This window comes from Setaria viridis, chromosome 6, assembly GCF_005286985.2.
Source record: "Setaria viridis chromosome 6, Setaria_viridis_v4.0, whole genome shotgun sequence".
NCBI lineage: Eukaryota > Viridiplantae > Streptophyta > Magnoliopsida > Poales > Poaceae > Setaria > Setaria viridis.
The window spans coordinates 7,671,148-7,690,794 of NC_048268.2; the positions used below are offsets into that span (position 1 = coordinate 7,671,148).

At 46.3% G+C, this 19,647-nt stretch overlaps 3 protein-coding genes across 7 annotated transcripts; 1 reads left to right on the forward strand and 2 right to left on the reverse strand.

Moving 5' to 3' along the window:
• Positions 1-340: 340 nt before the first annotated feature.
• Positions 341-3,576, reverse strand: LOC117861186 (uncharacterized). 4 transcript variants are annotated; one of them, XM_072294458.1, is made up of 4 exons: positions 3,364-3,575; positions 1,801-1,840; positions 870-1,112; positions 341-711 (listed from the first exon to the last, which is right to left on the reverse strand). In XM_072294458.1, the coding sequence occupies exons 3-4, from the start codon at positions 1,015-1,017 to the stop codon at positions 557-559; spliced, it is 303 nt and encodes a 100-aa protein (XP_072150559.1). In that variant the 5' UTR covers positions 1,018-1,112; positions 1,801-1,840; positions 3,364-3,575; the 3' UTR covers positions 341-556. The 4 variants fall into 4 exon arrangements, with proteins under 4 accessions (XP_072150559.1, XP_072150557.1, XP_072150558.1 ...); XM_072294456.1 differs by having other exon boundaries at positions 1,801-2,485; positions 3,364-3,574; XM_072294457.1 differs by lacking the exon at positions 3,364-3,575 and adding an exon at positions 1,919-3,344.
• A 2,646-nt stretch (positions 3,577-6,222) lies between these two features.
• LOC117861329 (MA3 DOMAIN-CONTAINING TRANSLATION REGULATORY FACTOR 1) lies at positions 6,223-11,533 on the forward strand. The gene is made up of 4 exons (XM_034744867.2): positions 6,223-6,399; positions 6,495-6,859; positions 9,100-9,194; positions 9,462-11,533. The coding sequence occupies exons 2-4, from the start codon at positions 6,544-6,546 to the stop codon at positions 11,250-11,252; spliced, it is 2,202 nt and encodes a 733-aa protein (XP_034600758.1). The 5' UTR covers positions 6,223-6,399; positions 6,495-6,543; the 3' UTR covers positions 11,253-11,533.
• A 608-nt stretch (positions 11,534-12,141) lies between these two features.
• On the reverse strand, positions 12,142-16,657 carry LOC117861330 (protein STICHEL-like 2). Of its 2 annotated transcripts, none has more exons than XM_034744868.2 (6): positions 16,468-16,657; positions 14,542-15,777; positions 14,156-14,414; positions 13,777-13,962; positions 13,462-13,671; positions 12,142-13,091 (listed from the first exon to the last, which is right to left on the reverse strand). In XM_034744868.2, exons 2-6 carry the CDS (start codon positions 15,691-15,693, stop codon positions 12,475-12,477), a joined length of 2,424 nt encoding a protein of 807 aa, XP_034600759.1. In that variant the 5' UTR covers positions 15,694-15,777; positions 16,468-16,657; the 3' UTR covers positions 12,142-12,474. The 2 variants fall into 2 exon arrangements, with proteins under 2 accessions (XP_034600759.1, XP_034600760.1); XM_034744869.2 differs by having other exon boundaries at positions 14,198-14,414; positions 16,468-16,651.
• Positions 16,658-19,647: the final 2,990 nt, after the last annotated feature.

A 19,647-nucleotide genomic window follows, 5' to 3' on the forward strand; every position in this document is an offset into this window, starting at 1 on the left:
CATTTCAGGAACCAGGAGGCACTGTAAAGTCTGAACAACCGAACTTCTTACCAACTTCAGTACATTAGTAGTACATTCATCAGCAAAGAAGCCAAGGATCGCGCTGGCATGTATTCGTAAGACGAGATGCAACATCATTTCATGAGCCCTCATCAACTCTTACAAGGGCATCTGAATGTTTTGTCGTGTCATGAAAATTGGAATGCCGTTTTTGTCAATAGATCGCAGTTTGTTGAAAACTTCTCTGGGCATCTAGATGTTTCTTAAAAGGGCATCTAGATGTTTTGACGTGAAGGACCTGCGTATCTCACAACGAATTGCAACTTTGATTGTTTCTGAATTTCAGCAACATAATATTCCATTCAAAATCATAGGAACCCGCTCATAATTCGGAGATAAATCTACCATACATGGTAGCCAGTAAGGCAAATTCAAGCGACGGCATAGATCTTTACGGCAGGCTACATGATGCAGAAGTATCTTCCAGAAACTGTCCAGGATGCACGGATAAAAAACATGATAGGTTTTAGTACACTAACTCTGAACTTCAGATAACCTATTCAGGCTTCAATTCAGGTATGTCAAATGCGGCTATGTTCTGAGGTTCACACTCTGGGCTGAAGAGCCGCACAAGCAGGGCTGTTGTCGTGCTCACAGAGACTGCTCCGCATGACGCCCACCTGAGACTCCTTGGAACTGTTATTCTTGGACCTGTAGAATAAGCACAAGGTCAGCAAAATGGTCTGAGCTCTGGTTTGATCCAAAGATCTTGCACAGTGAGAAAACTAAACAAGTACTGCTCACAAGATGCATATCATTGTACAAAAAACATATAAGAGGGAGATGATTGGATGGATAAGAATAATGACCATAGTGAAGGCGGCAGAGCACCCAGAAAGCCAGACCGCCACCAACGGAGAATATGCCAGCAGTCTGCCGCATCAACCGGGAGCAGGGCTTTGACTCTGGCCGCATCACCTCCCCTTCCGACCATCCCAGTGCTCGCCGCAGTGCCATCGCGATCCTTGGCTTCTTTGCTGATGAATGTACTACTGATGTACTGAAGTTGGTAAGAGGTTCGGTTGTTCAGACTTTACAGTGCCTCCTAGTTCCTGAAATGAGAACAGTTAGTGATGAATATGCTTCTGATGTGCTGAAGTTGATAAGAGAGGTTCAGTTGTTCAGACTTTACAGTGCCTCCTGGTTCCTAAAACGAGAACAGTTAGGCTTCGTTTTCAAATAAAAAAAAAAGAACAGTTAGGCTTGTGGTATTTCTTTCCTTTTCAAATAATCTCAGACTACGTTAAATGTAAAAATCTGACCCAAAGACATGATCGTTGTGAATCCGTTTATATCATAGGCAGTCAGGTAGGATTAATGCACATGAACTTATGCATTGATTTATTATTTATTATCCACCTTGAACACTGAGAAAATTCCACATCATATATCCAACTGACAATTCTAATATTCAAGCTCCTTTTCAATCCAGGAAAAAAAATTGATATCAAAGACCAATAATTCTATCAGATATAGGCTTAATGCAAAAGAATCGAACTTGTTGCCAACTCTACAAATGGTCATCCAAATGACTGTGATCAAGAACATATGCATAAGAATTCTGTAGCAGATTAGGGAAAAATAACATGTCAGGTATCAGGCCACCATATCAGAATACAATGCAGTAAGATAAACAGGTTGTAAAACTGAAGATAAGCAATGCAAATTCAGCCATGGTCCTAACTGCATGTTTATGCAATGACTATGCAGGAACATGAAAGCACAAGCTACAGAACCCACCTTTATGCTTATACACCCAGCACGCCAGAGTAACAGCAACCTGCTCCAATTCCAAACGGTGAGAGAAAAAACTTGCTTTCCGCGCTAAGTTGCAGCACAAGCAGTTCAGGGAACCTACTTTACCACCATCTCCTTTCAGTCACAGTTGAAATGAACCTAGTTTACCCAGAATCAGGATAAACACTCGCTCCTCCAAGCAGCGTCGCACACCACATGTTTGACATATTGCCTCAGCAACCAATCAGCACAAAAATACCAATTGCTTGCTCCACACATCCCCCGCGCCATAGAAAGACCAAATCAACAATACTAAACGAATACAGCGCCATGACCGGAGAAAGCCGCTACTACGAGAAGGCTGCCAATGACTTGCATGTTCTTCATGTCAAAAGCAAAATGTTCGCCGCCAGTGGAGCCGCGTAAAGCATCAAACCAACCATTTTCCAAAGAGGAAACTTCCTTTCGTATTATGAAGTCGAATACGAAAGAAATAAAATCTAAATGAAGAGCCCTCTCTATTTAGTCTTAAAGGAAGAGCGCTCAAATTTTCCTAAAATGGAAAGTCCAATCACATTTTATTTCTAAAAAAAGAGAGTTGATTTGCTTACCTAGCACTCTAGTTTTCAGGCACCCACTGACCATCTCAGTCTCACACGTGCATGCACATGCGTCAAGTGTTTTATTTCTGCAGAGCACAACACACACAAGCACATACTACTCTATGCTCATCAATAATTAAGACAGTACTTTGTGGCCAGTGCCTATATTAAGAAAGTATCTATATACTCCATGAAAAATTTGAAAAGTAACATTGTTAGGAAAAAAAAAGTACCTTCCTGGTCCGTGCCTGTATTAAGAAAGTAACTTTTGTGCTCTATGAAAGTTGTTACTCCGTGAAAGTTAAGAAAAAGTAATATTGCATTCCACTTCATGGTCCATAAAACGTAACTTATGAACTGGAAACTAAACTTTGTAGTTCGTGAAGGGAAGTAACCTATCAATAATGTACATGATAGGAAGTAACTTTTGACTAATTTATATGATAGAGGAAGTAACATTTGTTTTTAAAAAAGTAACTTCACTATTTTGATCAAAATATACCCGATTGTGATCTTGTTTTGAAGTTCTTATTAAAACAAATATTATGGTGCAATGAGATTTTGATTTGGATGTTCAATCATAAAACTATAACTTTATTTCAGATTGTATTATTACTTTGCTTTACTAGCCCGCTCCGTTTTTTGTTGATGCGGTTCTTGTGAGGATGCATGTGCACCAAGCTATGCAAATGGAGATGAAAATAGGATACTAACTTTTGCTTAATATGGTAATCGGGGAGGCTCTACTAAAATTAAAGGAGAGTCATTGTAGTTGCCTCCATAACATTACACGTAAATTAAGACAAGCTACATTGGAAATTTAAAAGAGATTTACTCCTCCTCAAACGTTTGATTTTTCGTCATCCATCAATCACCCAACTTACAGTAGAAATTGAATTGGGGATTGAAATTTCGGGTTAGAGTTTGGGGGGTTGGAGGTGGGGGGGGGGGGGGGGGGGTTCACCTGTGGCCTTCGGGTCTAGAGGGAGCTCCGGGGAGGCTCGCTGGCCCACGCCGCCGGAGCCGGGCGGTGGGAGACCCCCGGTGGGCGGTGGAGGCGGCGGGGACGTCTGGGCCAAACGGGTTAGCGTCGAGCGGCGGAGGTGGGCGGCGGCTGATGCGGCGGGGGCTGCTCGAGCCGGGCGGGTGGTGGCGGCGGCGGGGGCGTCGCGCTCGGCCGCGGCGCGCGAGAAAGAATGTCGCGAGGAAGCCGGACTGCCGGAGGAAGAAGAGAGAGATAAAAGGGAGAGAGGAGAGTGATTTCAGCCTTTGGATCCGGATCGAACGGTTGTCGGCGTTGATTGATGGAAATGTCATATCTCAAACGTTTGATATGGAGATAGTTCCAATTTAAAAGCCAGATCATGGCACCAAACACACACGTCATTGTAAATGTCATATCTCAAACGTTTGTAAATAATGACCAAGAGGCTCCATTGGATCATCCAAGCCATGTCCCTACATGAACAAATCAAAACCAGGTCCTAACTCCTAACCATAATGGACCTCGATTCCAGCTAACTTTCCCAGATCATGGCACCAAACACGCAAGTCATTGACAACACTAAATGGCTTTCACTGCATTATATACTGTGACACAGCAGATGGTGACCCTATTTAGAGCACCTATATACTGTGACACAGCAGATGGTGACCCTATTTACAGCACCCAGTAGTTGTTTTCAAAGTTGAGCTCGTAGTGTTCTGACTTGTGCTTCACCACCCGGAGCTCTTGGCCGCGACTCTCCACCTCGACGCCGGTGATCACCGCCTGGATCTCCTCCTCCACCTTAAACCTCTTGCGAGTCGCCGGTTTCTTGCGCCATACTCATTGGAATTCTGGGTGCTGTAAATATTTCTAAATACGAGCAATGTGTTTAATCCTATTTATGTGAGGGAAGACTAGCTGGGCTTCTCAAGGAGGAATTACGCTCAGATTATAGGTCTGAACCTCTTGCCTGATTGCATAATCTTCTTGTCCTTTGTTTGATGGCAATTACAAGAACTGAAGGTCATGCTCTAAGTACAGAAGCACTGTTTGCTGATCTTTCATATTTCCTACAAGTTATTCAGGTACATTTTATTGTCCATCTTTGTTAATAGCTATGCATTTTTTTTTATGAGAACCAAGGAGCCCTTATAGGGGCAAATCTACATCCGCACCAGCCCTTTTCGCTGTGAGTTAATCTTTGTTAATCTTCTTTCATATATTATTTTGCTTGCTTGCTGATGACAACACATTTTGGTCTGCAGATTGCTTTCACTGTGGTCGTGTTTCCATGCCTCCTTTTGCAATACACTGGCCAATAGCTGAGAACAAGTAGTAATTGAGAACTAGAGATTTTAATGACTTGAGGTGCATTGAGAATTATAATCCCCATTGTAGGTACATAGATCAAAGAACTGCTAGAGTTGATTTGCTGATTTTAGCTTAGAATGACACCATCCTTGCTAGAGTTGCTAAAACTCTTCCCCTGTTTTCTTGGCCTGGTTGAAGGGCTTAAATCAATTGGGTTGGTCAATGTATAAGCCTGCTTGGTTCAAATGTGCAGAGAGCATATGGGGTTCCTTATTCAAGTATAAGATTGGAATATTAGGAGAGGTCGATATCTATTATGCTCGCTTATATTTGTGTGTTTGAAACTGTGGTATGTACATTTACCAATCGCATTCTGTTGGTTACAGTGAGCAGGGATCAGGCGCAGGATTACAGCATAGCTACCAATGATGCAGCTGGTGCCACTGTTGGGGGCCGTGTATACCAGATCGTCTCCCGCTCCTGATGAGGGAAATGGTATAATTTTTTGCTGCCTTAGAGCATACAAAGTGGTGTTTTGTGGCTTAATTGATGGTCGTTCTTGTATCGAAAATTGGCAGGTGGGTGATAAGCCTTCCAAAGACCTGAATGTGGCAATGTATATTAATCACCTAGGCCGACACCTAGCTTGTTCTTTTGGTTTCAACACATCAAGTGGTACCAAGGAGACGTTAACTTTCCTTTTTTTTTCTCGGTTATGTGAAAAGGTAGAAAACATGTTATTAATTTTCCTTTTTTTTATCGGTTATGTGAAAAGGTAGAAAACATGTTATTTCTAGGAAGAAAAAATAAGTAAGGTTAAAACCTTATGGTCGGACCAACCTTATGTTCGAATGTATATGTGGGGTTTAGTCAGTTTCAGACTTTCAGGTACTCGATCTGATCCCTCGGCGATACTGACTGAACCTTGACTTAATCCGACGCGTCGTTCTCATCATATCCCATCGCATCACAGTCACACCCAAGCCTGCCTTATCCACAGCGCCACCGCCAATCACCGCCCGCCAAGTGTACACCCATCCACCGCCGGCCACAGCGCCAGTCCCCAAACCCCTCGGCCACACGAGATCCCGACCAATCCCTCCCGTGCAAAACCCTAACTCCTAGAGCCCGACCGCCCGATCCAAACACCACACATCCCCAGGCAGCAGCGACCCCAAACGGAATCACCCTCACCGACTAGTGGGCCCAGAACTGGGCTCCTCCCACGTGTCAGTGAGGCACTGGTGGGTTAGCCCGTGTTGACCTGACCCCGCCACCGTCCCTGCGCGAGCGGACAGTGGCCAGGTGGAGAGCGGGATAGGGATCCGCGGCGGCCGGCCCAAACCAGCGGGCCGTCGGAAACGGGCAGGCCCACCCGCGAACTGCCTCCATGACATGTGGGCTCGCGGCCGGAGCGCAGGCGTGTCGGGCGCGTGCGGTGACGTGTCCCTGGGGCAAAGCCATGCCCCACGCACGCCGCGCCCCCCGGCCTGTATATATCCACACCACCCCTCGCCTCCCTCTCCCTATCCTCCCGATCCTCCTCTCTCTAGAAAACAAAACAAAACCGGCAGCAGGAGTGGGGAGAGAGAAAGGAAGAAAAAAAATTATCCATCATCACTTCGTAGTCCCGCACACAAATCTCGCGCACGCACGGGGTTGTGGGGGCGGCGCCGGCTCGATCCGCGGCCGAAACCCTAGGTACGGAAACCCTCCTTCCCCTCGCTCGAATCACAGCCCTCCCCCCATTCCGGCTCCGCTGACGCGTTTGGTTTGCTCCTTCCTCCCTGTTGCAGGTGGTGGCGGGTGGTGGTGGTGGTGGTGGAGGAGGAGGATCGGGAGGGGATGGCGTCGCCGAAGAAGGACGGGGGGTTCCTGACACAGGACCAGCGGGAGAAGCTGCGGATCGCGGTGCAGAACGCGGAGACGCTCTCGCTCGCCTCCCCGCGCTCGCCCACGGGGGGCTCCACCTCCGCGCTGCTGCAGCAGTACGAGCTGCAGATGCTGGAGCAGAAGCGCGCCGCCGCCGCCGCGGCGGCGGCCGCGGGTAGGGGCGGGGGCGGGGGAGGAGGGGGAGGCGGAGGCGGAGGCGGAGGCGGAGGCGGGGGACCGAGGCACGTGCGCCGCTCGCATTCCGGGAAGACCATCAAGGTGAAGAAAGGTGAGGTGCTGCTGCTGCTGGCTGCTGCTGGTTGTGTGACCAGCCGCGCCTCGATCTGTTCCTGCTATGTTTAGTCGGTTGCTTGCTTCCCTGTTGTTTCTGAGGTGGCTCCAGTGCTTCCCGTGCTTGATTATTTAGGATAGGGTAGGATATGATGATGTGGCATGTGTGCTGGCCGCTGGGCTGCTCTTATTAATTGCTACTGCTTTTGTTTGTGTTGGTTAGAGTGTAATGCCATTTTGGGGGTTCATAGTATCCTGTTTACCGGAGTGCTAGGGATGTAGTAGGTTCAGCAGCTCAGTTCATAATCATATAGCTCTCCTTGTTTAGTAGCAATCCTCTTTGCTGGGATGATCCCCTTTTGCCTATCTTTCTAGGCTGCTATTGTTTTGCTAGTTTGTGGCTCATGAAGTTAGGGCATAGCGGTGGGCTCTTGTATTGACTATTGAGACTGCATATTTTGGTTTGGAGATGATAGTTCCTGTTATCCTGTAGAAATGTAGTGTTGATGAAATTTGATCTGAAGGAATACGGATGCTTACCTTACTGTTTTCCATCTGCCAGTTTGAGTTTATTCTACTAGGTGGGTTAAGTTTAGGAGCCCTTTGTTTGCAATATTACGTGTATCTGCATGATCGCTACATGGACAGTTAGCCTTGCATGCATGGTGCGAATTGGTGGTTCCATGTGCTTTTCCACTGCTGGTCTCAGCAGCCAATAGGGGATTAGCTGGTGGTTGACACAGCAACGATTTAGTTGGATCGCGACATTTGTAGGTTTGGCTGTGTAGTAATTTCTGTTAAAAGTTCGGTAATCTTAGTTACCTACCTGTTCCGTCTACATTCGCCACACTTTTAGCCATTTTTTCGCCACCGTACTCTTTTGCCGTATATGTGTGTAACAGCACAAGCTGTTCTTAGATCAATATATGGTAATGTAAAGTTGACATAGCACGTTTTGCACTTGGTTATCATAACCAGCTTTCAGTTAACTGAACCACCGGATTTTCCTCTGTGCGAGTATGATGTGAACCATCTACAAGCCAGCTGCTAATCCAAGAGAACACTTGAAGTATCTCCAATGTGCGCCATGTTGGTGTATGTGGTTGTTATTTTATTAAATGCAGCTTCTCGATTTACTAATTATTAATTATCAGTCGCCTACCAACCTTTTTGGTAAATTGTGACCTGCACTCCTAATTGGGGTTCACTAGAGCACCCTTTATGTTCAAACTTGTTCATTCAGAATTTTCTGTTCCTTTATGCTGACAATTTTAGACTGATAATATTTGGACATTGTCTATACATATGTGTGCACAACCTGCATGTTGGAAAGTGGGAACATGTGCTTCTATTGCACTTCTTTTTATGGCCAATTCTTGTAGTCACTGATCACAGTATCGCATGGCTTTGTAATCGCTGGATCCTTGATGCTGCCAACTATATGTGCATGTCAATACACGGTCTGCATTGCTGTTATGGCCTTGCTAAATCAACTGTTTCCCTTTTTTTTGTTTGGAAAGTAAGATTGTGAGGTTATCTTTGGCATTCAGTCATGGGTTCCTTCATTTGTTTTGTATTCACCTTGGTGTGTTAGGGATTTTAGAAGCATGTTTGCTTCCAGGTCTACCCTGAATGCATATGGTTAGATCTCTTACATGAAAGCAGTATATTTATTGACATAGTTTGCTGTTATAAAATACCAGTTGTCAGGGATAATTGGAGATTCATGCTCATTGACTTTATTCTGCTTGTTGCAGCCCTTGCACCCTAAGAAACAAGAAAGGATCTATTACGTGTTAGATCTAGTTTATCAGGTTAGGGATGATCAAGTGTTATGCAGCCTAGGTGTAGCCTTCATAACATGTTGCCTACTATCTTTACATAACAGTTGATTGCCATGTGTGTTGCACAAAGATGTGAAATGCAGATATGCAATCATAAGTTTGACTCTACTACTGTGAAAACGCATGTGCCTTCTGATTCCGATGCATGATATGGAGTGTCAGTTGCCTAGTCCTTGGGAGTTTTTTATGCATAAAATTGGTGACTAACCATCTATGATCTAAATGCAAACACATAGTTGGGCCCTATGTAGTTACATTAGTTCTAGTAAATACATTGAGTTATACCTAAGATTAGTACCACCATGTTTCTATTTCTTCCAAGATAGAAAAATGCTGAAATATCTCTATTTTCCACTGTATTCAAATATCTGACTTGCTGAGCATTCTGTTGCAGATGGTGCTGGTGGCAAAGGGACTTGGGGCAAACTTATTGATACTGATGCAGAAGCCTGCCTTGACCGAAATGACCCAAACTATGACAGTGGCGAGGTAATAACTGTTGGTCTTCACCCATTTACCCCTACGATTTGTTCTTTCGCGCTGCCACAGAAAATTGTGTATCACATGTTCAATCTTTAAAAAAAAGGGTCACCCATTTACCCCTGCCATTTGTTCTTTCGCGCTGCCACAGATAATTGTGTATCGCATGTTCAATCCTTAAAAAAAAGGAGATCACCTTGTACTTAGCTCAGTCTATGTAGTTAGTATCCATACATGTACATTCATGTTTATCCTCCTTTTTTTTTTGCTACTCAGGAGCCATATGAGTTAGTTGAAGCCCCTGTTACAACCCCACTAGAAGTCTACAAGAAATCTGTTGTCCCAATAATTGAGGAATATTTCAGCAATGGTGATGTCAAATTGGCTGCTTCTGATCTTAAAGAGTTGGGTTATGATGACTTCCACCGTTACTTTGTCAAGAAGCTTGTTTCCATGGCAATGGACAGGCATGACAAGGAGAAAGAGATGGCGTCTGTGCTGCTATCATCTCTTTATGGCAATGTGATCAGTTCAACTCAAATCAGACTGGGCTTTGTGCTGCTGTTAGAGGCTGTTGATGATTTGGCTGTTGACATACCTGATGTGGTTGATGTGCTCGCGCTTTTCATTGCACGTGCAGTAGTTGATGACATTTTGCCACCTGCTTTCCTCAGCAAGGCAAAAGTGAGTCTCTCAGAGTCCTCAAAGGGTTTGCAGGTTGTACAAATTGCAGAGAAGAGCTACCTTTCAGCACCTCACCATGCAGAGTTGATTGAGCGACGATGGGGTGGTTCAACTCACATCACAGTAGAAGAGGTGAAGAAGAGGATTGCTGATCTTCTAAAGGAATACATCAGAAATGGTGATACAGCTGAGGCATGTAGGTGCATTAGAGAGTTGGCAGTGCCATTTTTTCATCACGAGGTGGTGAAGCGAGCTCTTACGCTTGGAATGGAGAGCCCAGCTGCTGAAGCTCTTATTGTCAAGCTTCTGAAGGAAGCATCTGAAGAATGTCTGATAAGCTCTAGTCAGATGATGAAAGGATTCTCTCGTGTTGCTGAGAGTCTTGATGATCTCATTCTTGATATCCCATCTGCAAAATCTGAATTTCAGCTGTTGGTATCAAAAGCAACATCTGAGGGATGGCTAGATTCTTCGTATATGAGTTCAGGTGCCAACGGAAGTGTTGAAGATGATGAACATGAGAAGCTGGCAAGGTACAAGAGGGAGGCTGTATCTATAGTTCACGAGTACTTCCTTTCTGATGATACAGCAGAGGTTATCCGTAGCCTCAAAGAGCTTGGTTATCCAGAATATAACCCAATCTTCATCAAGAAGCTCATAACAATTGCTTTGGACCGCAAGAACAGAGAGAAAGAGATGGCGTCGGTTCTTCTATCCTCATTGAGCATGGAGCTGTTCTCTACTGAAGACATCGCCAAGGGATTCATAATGCTCCTTGAATCTGCAGAGGACACCGCACTGGATATATTGGATGCCTCAGACGAGCTGGGACTGTTCCTAGCCAGAGCTGTGATTGATGATGTTCTCGCGCCTCTAAACTTAGATGAGATCAGCAGCAAGCTTCCACCAAACTGCAGCGGGGCTGAAACGTTGAACATGGCACGCTCACTTGCATCAGCCCGCCATGCAGGTGAGAGGCTTCTCAGATGCTGGGGTGGTGGAACTGGATGGGCTGTGGAGGATGCCAAGGACAAGATAACAAAGCTCCTGGAGGAATACGAAAGTGGAGGCGATGTAGGGGAAGCATGCAACTGCATCCGCGAGCTGGGAATGTCTTTCTTCAACCATGAAGTTGTCAAGAAGGCTCTCGTGATGGCGATGGAGAAGAAGAATGAGAGGACCCTGAGCCTGTTGCAGGAGTGCTTCGGTGAAGGCATCATAACCATCAACCAGATGACCAAGGGGTTCTCAAGGGTCAGGGACGGGCTGGACGACCTGGCTCTCGATATTCCTGATGCCAGGGAGAAGTTCCTCTCCTACGTGGAGCGTGCCAAGAAGAGCGGATGGCTCCTGCCCTCGTTCGGCATTGCGGCTGTGGCTTGAACAGCTGGTTGGAGAAGTATGAAGCTGAAGCAGAAGGCAGGGCGCAGGCCGTAGCGTCTCGCAACTGTGACCCAGTTCCCTTGCGTTTCTGTCGTGTGTCGTTGCGCTTGTGCGTAGGTAGAGGAGCGAGCCCCTCCTGGTTGCGGTGGTGGTGGCTTGTGTGTCTAGGTGTCGCATCTGACATATGCTCATGCTGTTCTTGTTTCATTCCATTTTAACTCTCCATAGAACCTTTTTTTACATCAAGTGAAAACAAAGAGAAAAGACCGTGTTTGTAAAAATTTTACCGTGCTCCTCCTGCACCAGCGTTACCGTTTCACTGTGATTGTTCCTCAACTCGGTCATTTGCAGGTGAGGCGAGGTCGCCTGTGGGATGAGGCGTACCGAATTTCGCTACGTGATAGGGTGAGTGGTGGTTGTGATTGTGAATTTGGGATTGTCGGCTGGTGGAAATTTTGTGGCGTGGTGAATCCCTGAACGGTCATGCCACCTAGCCTTGGCACACTGGCATGGACTCGAGATTTGAGTCCAAAATGAGATATTGCGAGCTTTGCTTTTATTTGATTTCAACTTCTATCTAGTCCAGAAGCTCAGAATTTTGAAGGTTTTTGCCAAAGAAAAAGAGAAGAATTCAATGCCAAGACACGCGTTGATTCCTGCAAAATTCCTATTTTTTCCATAAGCGCACCAAGAATCGCCGTCACATCAGAGGACATAGGTGACAAATTCAGCGAAGGGCACTTTTTTTTTTTTACTGCATGTGCAGATCTGCTGCTCCCTTTATTTGGATCATGACTCACGAACACTCATCAACGATTTAGGGGGCAAAGGTCACGAAAGTGTGCCATCCAACGGAAAACTATAAATACAATAACAATGCTACCAGGAAAGTTAAAATATCCGACTATAAATATTGCTATGTTAGCGAAGCACATGTACTGTGTCTGACCAATGTCTCATCACAGGCAACCTACAGTCAAACAGATGAACACATTCATCGGCGATTCTGCAATTAACAGATTCACATGCTCCCATCTAACTCTGAACTGATTCGACCTCCACAGCCAAACCAGAAAACATAGCAGCAGGGGCTAAAGAGAATAGACAACCTTGATGTCAGGTTCAGCCAATTGGCAATCAGAATTCGGAATTACCAGCCTTGCTTTTACCACCTCTCTCCAGATTGAACTGCAGAGGCTGCAGTCCTGACTGGCCCATACTACTACCCTGCTTCAGCCTTCGTTTTGCTCTCCGGTCTGATCTTGCAGAAACAGCAGCTGAACAGCGAGGCTCGGCGTTTCTCACGCGTCTGGGACTTCCGACGGGGAGCGCAAGCACCGCAGGGTAGAAGGTTCGAGAAGCAGCCTCGACGAACCCTACCTTCATCAACCTTTGAGGTGTCTCCTCCAGCTTTCTTGGGAGCGTTTCCTGGTGTGGACACTGCAGGGACGACAGAGATCTTCTGGTAGCTCAAGATCCTCGACTCGGTATCCACTGCGTCGCCATCTGCAGTGCCATGGAGGCACCCCAGAATGTGTGACGGCTTCTCCTTTGCTTGCCCCGCGAGTGGCGAAGGGCAGTCTCTTCGGGATGAAGCGACAGTCTTGCAGTTTGTAGCGACTGGGTCCTGTGTCTCGCGGTCTTCTCTGGATTGCATGACCAGGCTCACAGAAGAGTCCTTGGATCCCATTCTGTTGCTGGAGATGGGCGAAAGGTTGATCCGGATGTCAACATTGCACCTTAGCAAATTCTGTAGAGATGCGCAAAGTGGCTTCCAGAAGGTCTCTGATGTTGGTACATCCTCAGGATGGCAGAACTGTAGCTCAGCAACTGCTACACCTACAATACAGGGTTAATAGAATGAAATCTGAGTTGTATAGAAAAATATCCAAAGTACATGTACAAAATGCATGCGGTTCAATTTGCAGGCATATAATGCCTATTACTGCAAGAGTTCTGAGCAAGATGCACCCCTATCAGGAAGACAACAACACTAGCTAATCAACAAGTATACCTATTGCTATATAATACATACATCCAGACAAACATGTGCTTTCTTAGATGCAGCACTGAGCAATTGTCTGGAAAGGTGTATTATGATGGACCACAGCAAACAAAAACTACAGTAAGTAGGGACACTCTGAGTGACAAACGGATCTGTCTCCCAAACAAAACAGAAGACAGAGGTCCCGTGCACAGAGCAAATTACCTTGGCTTGTGTATAGAGATGACAACTTCCCATCCTTCCGCAATAGATTTTGAAGTGGCTGGGATGAGCAGTTCTCAAGGGCTTTTATCCATATCGTCTCCAATACATCTGGATCTCCCAAATTCATGTCTAGAGAACTAACTTTGTTCTGAGAACAAAGATGGGAACTTGTATCTAGGCTTTCATCCTTCAGTATTGCGGTCCCGTCATCTGCACAATATGCAGCTTATCTATCAGTAAACGAATCCTGATATTTCGACAGCAACATTTTTCAGGAGAGAGATCAAAGTTCAGGAAGCAGAGAACATTAGTTACCTGTCTGACTCTCAGTAAACATGCTTGAAACTGCAGTGTCATCTAGACAGTACGGTTCCCTCATATTAAACTGTAACAGTGCAGCAGTAAGCCATGTAGACTGGTTTTTTGTGGTCTTTAATTGCTTTTCAGTTTCAGAGAGTATTTCCAGTGCATTCCTAAGTTTGTGTACATCCACATCAGCAGCTGCGAAGTTTGATACAAAGTTATATGGAGATGGAAACAATAAACAGGCATATACTGATAATGTTAAGTGGTAACTCAGTAGAAAGAAAGCGTAATATTATCTAGAGCAAGAGTATTCAGTAGAAATGATAATGTACTGCACTTCTAAAGAACTTATCAACAATAGCATAACAGATCTGAGGCCACATAATACCTAGCTGCACAATTTTGAACCTTGATAAGGAAGAGAGCATACATGTATGTTTGCCGGTAACTCTTCTGACTTCTGAAGAATCTGACAGGTGCTTTGAAGCTAAAACATCCATGATAAGATTTGCCAGCTGGGCTAATAGCTGCAGGGGGTCGACCTTTGAGCTCAGAAGCTCCCTAGCCCTCCTCACAATAGTAGCAGCATCTGATGACATAGCCAGATTGAGAAGGTCAAGCAATTCCTCATCTGAGACATCACCTATCTGGGGAAAAGGGGGGAGGAAAAACACAGCAAGTTAGATGCCGACAAATTGACGGTTTTCAATGGAAAAGGGGAAAACCCATAGATGATCTTCTTTAAAGGAAACAAAACTGGAGTAACCAACCTACCAGCTCATGTGTCACTGATTTGCTGATTCTCTTTCCAAGTAGAGTTAATTGGTCAAGCATTTGAATTGCATCTCGAATGGAACCGTTGGCCTTGCGAGCAAGAAGCTCCAGGGCCTCTGCTTCGAATTCCATGTCTTCTTTTGTGCAAATCTTGATCAATCGACGGGCAATCGCTGCATCATCTATCTTGCAAAACCTGTAGCTCTGGCACCACCCGATGGAATTGCTTGGTAGTTTATCAACATCAGATGTTATCATGACAAAGATTGTGCTGTCAGGAATCCCTTCTAGGCTATTGTAGATGGAGTACCATCCCTCCTTGTCCATGTGCTGGCAATCATCTACTATAAGAACCTTTAAGTGTGAAGAATCAGGAACTTCACAGGCATTCCTGAGCAAGACTGCAACTCTAGATTTGCAATCAAGTTTGGAGGCATCAACCTCTACCACACTGCTGCTGCTTCCTGAGAATATGGCCATGCACTCCTCGCAGCGCCCACATGGCTGGTTCCCACCTGGAGAACGGCAGTTCAGCGCTGCTGCAAATATCCTAGCTGCGGACGTCTTGCCTATGCCGTGCGGACCATGGAAGAGATAGATAGGAGCAAGCTTTCCTTTTAAAACAGCACTGGAAAGCGACTGAGCAATAACATCATGCCCAACAAGCTCGGAGAAAGATTTAGGCCGGTACTTCTGGAGCAAACTTCTCGAGCTTTCCTGGAATGTGCTGGCCTCCCTCCGGCCTATCTCCTCCCCTTCCATCACCAAAGAAAAAGCCCTGTCCTTTGCAGCCCTCGACATGCCAGAGATCGCCGAGCAACAGCTCTGGTTATGGAGCGCGGCCTTCGCCATCGCATTGGCCTTGATGATGTTGATGGGAGAGTTGGCGAGACGGCCTGACCTCAAGCTGTCCCCAAACTCCTCCCTCCGCCTCTGGAGGTGATCGTACGCGTTGTAGCTGAAGCTGTGCCTGCCGTAGTTGTTCCCCTCCGGCTCGTCTTCCTCGAGGGAACAGCCCTCCCAGATGGTCTTCTTGGCCGAGAACTTGGTCAGAGAGTTGGTGTCCGGGTCCCTCAGGGATCTGGACCGCATGATGGCCACCAGGGCCCTCGAAATGGGGATGTCCACCGAATGCCGCCTGCCCTCAATCATCTTGCCGAAAGTCTTCAAGGAACTAGACTGTTGCTAGCTCCACTGGATTTTCGTCAGAGATTCCGAGTCCAAGCCCGATGAATCCTGCAATGCATAATCAGAGTGTCAAGGAACAACGAATCTTGACGAGAGTCGCATGGAAAATCAGACATTGCACGCTGAACGAACAACACAAACGGTTGAGATGCAGACTAGAAAAAATTCTGAAGAAACAATCTGTCCCCCTTCCTTCCCGGCCGGTGTTCCGTTCACCGGCCACGGTGGTCGTGGGGCGTTCCAATCTCGTAACAGGCAGGAAATGCAAGGTAGAAAAAAATCTTAAGAAAAAGAGTTTCCTTTACGATCTTCCCCAACCAGCATTGCCGTGCGAACGGCTTCCCGAGAAAACCGAGCGGAAAACAGACGAGAAACCCGCGCTTGATTCCCGAGCAATCCCGGTGATTTTAGACTAACAAAGCCCTGGAAAGAAGAAAACCGGAACAGAAACACAAAATGCATCCGCAAACGGGGAAGAAAAGGAGGAAGAATCCCGGCAACGGAAACGGAAGTGGGGGGATTTCGCTCCGGCATTGAACAATCCCACGGAGAACAAACCTCGAGAAGTGAAAGAAGAAAATTATAGAAAGAAAAATCCAGCAACACGAACCGAACCAAGCACACAGGCCCAAGAAGCAAGAATCGAGTAGGTGAAAACCAACAAAAAAAAAAGAACAAGCAGCAGGAATGGAAGAGTGGGGGCAGAGATGGGGATTAGCGCAGGCAGCGGAATCCTACCGCCCCCCACGACGGCGGCGAGACCGAAACCCCGCACCCTCTCCTCGTGCGGCGGAGCGCCTACTCCCACCGCCACACCGCCGCGCCGCGCCCGACTCGACTCCCCTCGATTCCCTGTCGCCGCCACTACATTAATAAGCGACAGACACTGGCGAGGTGGAGCGACAGGAGCAAGGGAAGGAGATGGGGAGTGGCGGGGGCCCGTAAATATCCGGAAATGGCAGGGTCAGGCCGGGGACGCACGGGTGGGAAACGGTGGCGTGCGGTGCGCGACCTGGCGGGAGGGGCCTCGTGCGCCGTGCCGCCCGGCGTGGCACGTGTGTGTAAATACGAGCGGTTTGAAGGGGCAGTTTGGTCATTTGGGTTGGGATTCTGTACAGTTCCGTTGCGGCGGGAGAAAATGATTGCAGCGGGCGGGGGCGGTGGGGGTGGGCGTGAGGTTGGATGACAGGTGGGCCATGGGGTGGTGGTGAGGTGGGCCGTGGGGGTGATGGTTGGAGCTCGTGACCCCACCGCTGGCTGGACTGTGGCCTGACCGCTTGACCCTGGTCACCGTTCTTTTCTCTCTCCGGCTGTTTTGCTTGTGTCATCTTTTGCTTGCTAGCCGGTTGAATTTTGGCCGGACCTTGGAGTTATGGAGTAATAAAGTTCCAAGGAAAATTTTGAGCTCTTTCGTAGGGACTGAAGGGCATTTCGGCTTTTCAAGTGATGCCTTAAAAATTTTTTTCCATGTTGATTTTCCATTCCCGTACTATGTTTGTATCATGTTTTGTAACTCGACAAATTTTGGTGAAATGAATATGACGGATAGCCGTTTTTCCTAGAGCGTCAGTCCGTTTAAGCCGTCTGAACAAACCGTTAACAATCATGTGTTCAAAAACAAGATGTTATTTGTGCACACATGCTCCGATTCAAATATGTTACTATTGAAAGAGATACGGGTTGCCATTTTGGTGGGAAAGATACGACGATTATGCAGAATAATTCTCAGATAACATCCAGTATTTCATACGTATGTCCTTTCATAAGAAAAACTCTTTAGTTTGTAGTACAAAAGAATCAAAGAGATAAGGATCAAGAAATAAATTTCCCCACACGAAAAAAGGGAAATATCTCTTCCCATTTGCTATACCATTGTTCTTTTCTCTCTCTACATATCCTTTTTATCAACAATTGCTTCTTTTGCCCTGCCTTATCTTAAGTTCTTAACAAGATGGCCCTCACTAGACCTAATACTTTTTTTTTTTGTGCATGACACTCCTGGTTAAGAAATCACTCTAGCAATGATATCCTATGCTCTCCCCTTTCCCATTCCAGCCTATCATCTTCCGCCCCTGTCACAGGAACCAAGGTGGTGGTTTAGGTTAACACTAGCATAACACCATTGCTTGAAGCAAGTGTGCCCTACTGCCCTTTGCTTTTTGCAACAATTGCTTTTCCTCTGATTTTGTTTCTTGTGCAGGTGCAGAGATGGATGGATGGATGGATGGATGGATGCTTGGGACCTTCTCTTCTTCCTTTTTCTGCAATTGCTTGTTTAATCCCTCCCTTCTTTTAACGAGGATCCCGGTCGAAACCGACAGGAACCGGCGGGGACCAGACCAACGCTAGTTGGCGTCCGGCGACTTGTTTAATTAGTGCCCCGCTGCTAATCACCATTAGTTTAGCCTAATCTCTCAGTCTCAGTAGGGGGGGTGATTGCGTCTTTTGCAGCCATGGATCATCATGGCCTTCTTCCTCAACGGGTCAACCCGAGTCGCTGGACCAGTGGAGACTGCTGAAACCGATGTGCCGCTTTATTCGATGCCCCTCCCATGAGAAAGAAGCAAAGAAATCATCGCATCATCATGCATGTTCCGATCCAATCCCCGCCGTCCGAAATTGGCGCCGAGCTGCAGCTGCGTTTTGATTGTGTTCTGCTAATCACCATCATTGGGCTTGGATTTGCCAAGATTACTCGACAAATTAAACTGGTTCCGGCGAAATGCCTGGAACCCTTTCACTATTTTGTGACTCTGGCATTTTAGATTTTTTTTTTTTACCGGCCATCAGTTAATCATGTCATTACCTTGTGATGATCAGCCGGACCGGGAGCCTGCCATACCTGCTAGCCAGCCCAACCAGAAACTAGAGCTGTAGGCATTATATGCACCGAAAGCAATCGACCCGGATCATTCAATACGACAGCATGAACACGATACCAAGGCATTTGCAGAGTGATAGGGTCCTAAAAAGATTCGGCCTTGGGGCGTTCGATTTGACTCTTTGGTTTAACTTACTTTGGAGCTACGATATAGGGACAGGGAGACCCTAGCAAATCACATTATCGTTGTCCCAATACTTCACCTTCTGGCTCCTTTGACAATGCAAGTCCTGTCCAATCCGGTCTGAAGGGGAAAAAAAATTTCTCAAGATCCAACTGTTTCCGTGGATAAGGCATGCATACTGATCTCCTTTACAGACCTTTCCAAACTTCGGATTGATTTGCCATTTAACTACAAGTTCCATTGGTCCATCTGTACTTGAAATCAAATGATACTGTATATGGTTACAGCATTTGTCCTTGTGCCATTTGCATGAGCAGGGACTAGGAAGGGACAGTGCTGGTGGTACTAATGATGTTCTGGTAGAGAGCTCATCATGCACTGAAGTAGGATCATATCCCATGGCCTCAACTTCAGAAGATGTCATGTAACAGTGAGAACTGATCACTAATCAGCCTAAGCTGGTTGGCAGATTGTGCTAATGATTGAGCTCGTGAAAGCATGAACAAAGCTACCAGATTTTAGAATCCAATGTTCTGCACTGGAGATTTGCGTGAAAAATAGAACAAAAGAACAGTTGGGGGAATATCAGAATCCAAAGAAGAGCAATTGTTTTTGGTGTCGCCTTGTCCTCTTCCCCTTCTCTTTCCTTGGTTCTTCTTGCCGTGAAAAAACGAGCACGTGGATTAGCTATGCAGGAGGAAGGCCGAAAGGCCCTGCATGCAGATCGGAGTCTGCAAGGCAAGCAGACAAGAAGAGAGCCCCAGGACAAGAGCTCCTGGGCCGTGCATCTGGGATTCTTCTCTACATTCCCATCTCACATATTTCACCATCATATGGTAATCCAGGAAGGTAGTGTATGTAAAAGTTCTGAGTAATGCACTCTGAATGATGATCAGATTTATAACACTCCTGT

What these genes read in the sequence shown, in the direction of transcription:
- LOC117861329 (XM_034744867.2), top strand. Translation starts at nt 6,544, where the DNA reads ATGGCGTCGCCGAAGAAGGACGGGGGGTTCCTGACACAGGACCAGCGG. An exon ending in GACCATCAAGGTGAAGAAAG is followed by an intron (nt 6,860 to 9,099) that starts GTGAGGTGCTGC and finishes ATTCTGTTGCAG; the next exon opens with ATGGTGCTGGTGGCAAAGGG. An exon ending in CAAACTATGACAGTGGCGAG is followed by an intron (nt 9,195 to 9,461) that starts GTAATAACTGTT and finishes TTTGCTACTCAG; the next exon opens with GAGCCATATGAGTTAGTTGA.
- LOC117861330 (XM_034744868.2), bottom strand. Translation starts at nt 15,693, where the DNA reads ATGATTGAGGGCAGGCGGCATTCGGTGGACATCCCCATTTCGAGGGCC. An exon ending in AATCAGTGACACATGAGCTG is followed by an intron (nt 14,415 to 14,541) that starts GTAGGTTGGTTA and finishes CCTTTTCCCCAG; the next exon opens with ATAGGTGATGTCTCAGATGA. An exon ending in GTTTACTGAGAGTCAGACAG is followed by an intron (nt 13,672 to 13,776) that starts GTAACTAATGTT and finishes CATATTGTGCAG; the next exon opens with ATGACGGGACCGCAATACTG.
- LOC117861186 (XM_072294459.1), bottom strand. Translation starts at nt 1,017, where the DNA reads ATGGCACTGCGGCGAGCACTGGGATGGTCGGAAGGGGAGGTGATGCGG. An exon ending in GCTCTGCCGCCTTCACTATG is followed by an intron (nt 712 to 869) that starts GTCATTATTCTT and finishes CTTATTCTACAG; the next exon opens with GTCCAAGAATAACAGTTCCA.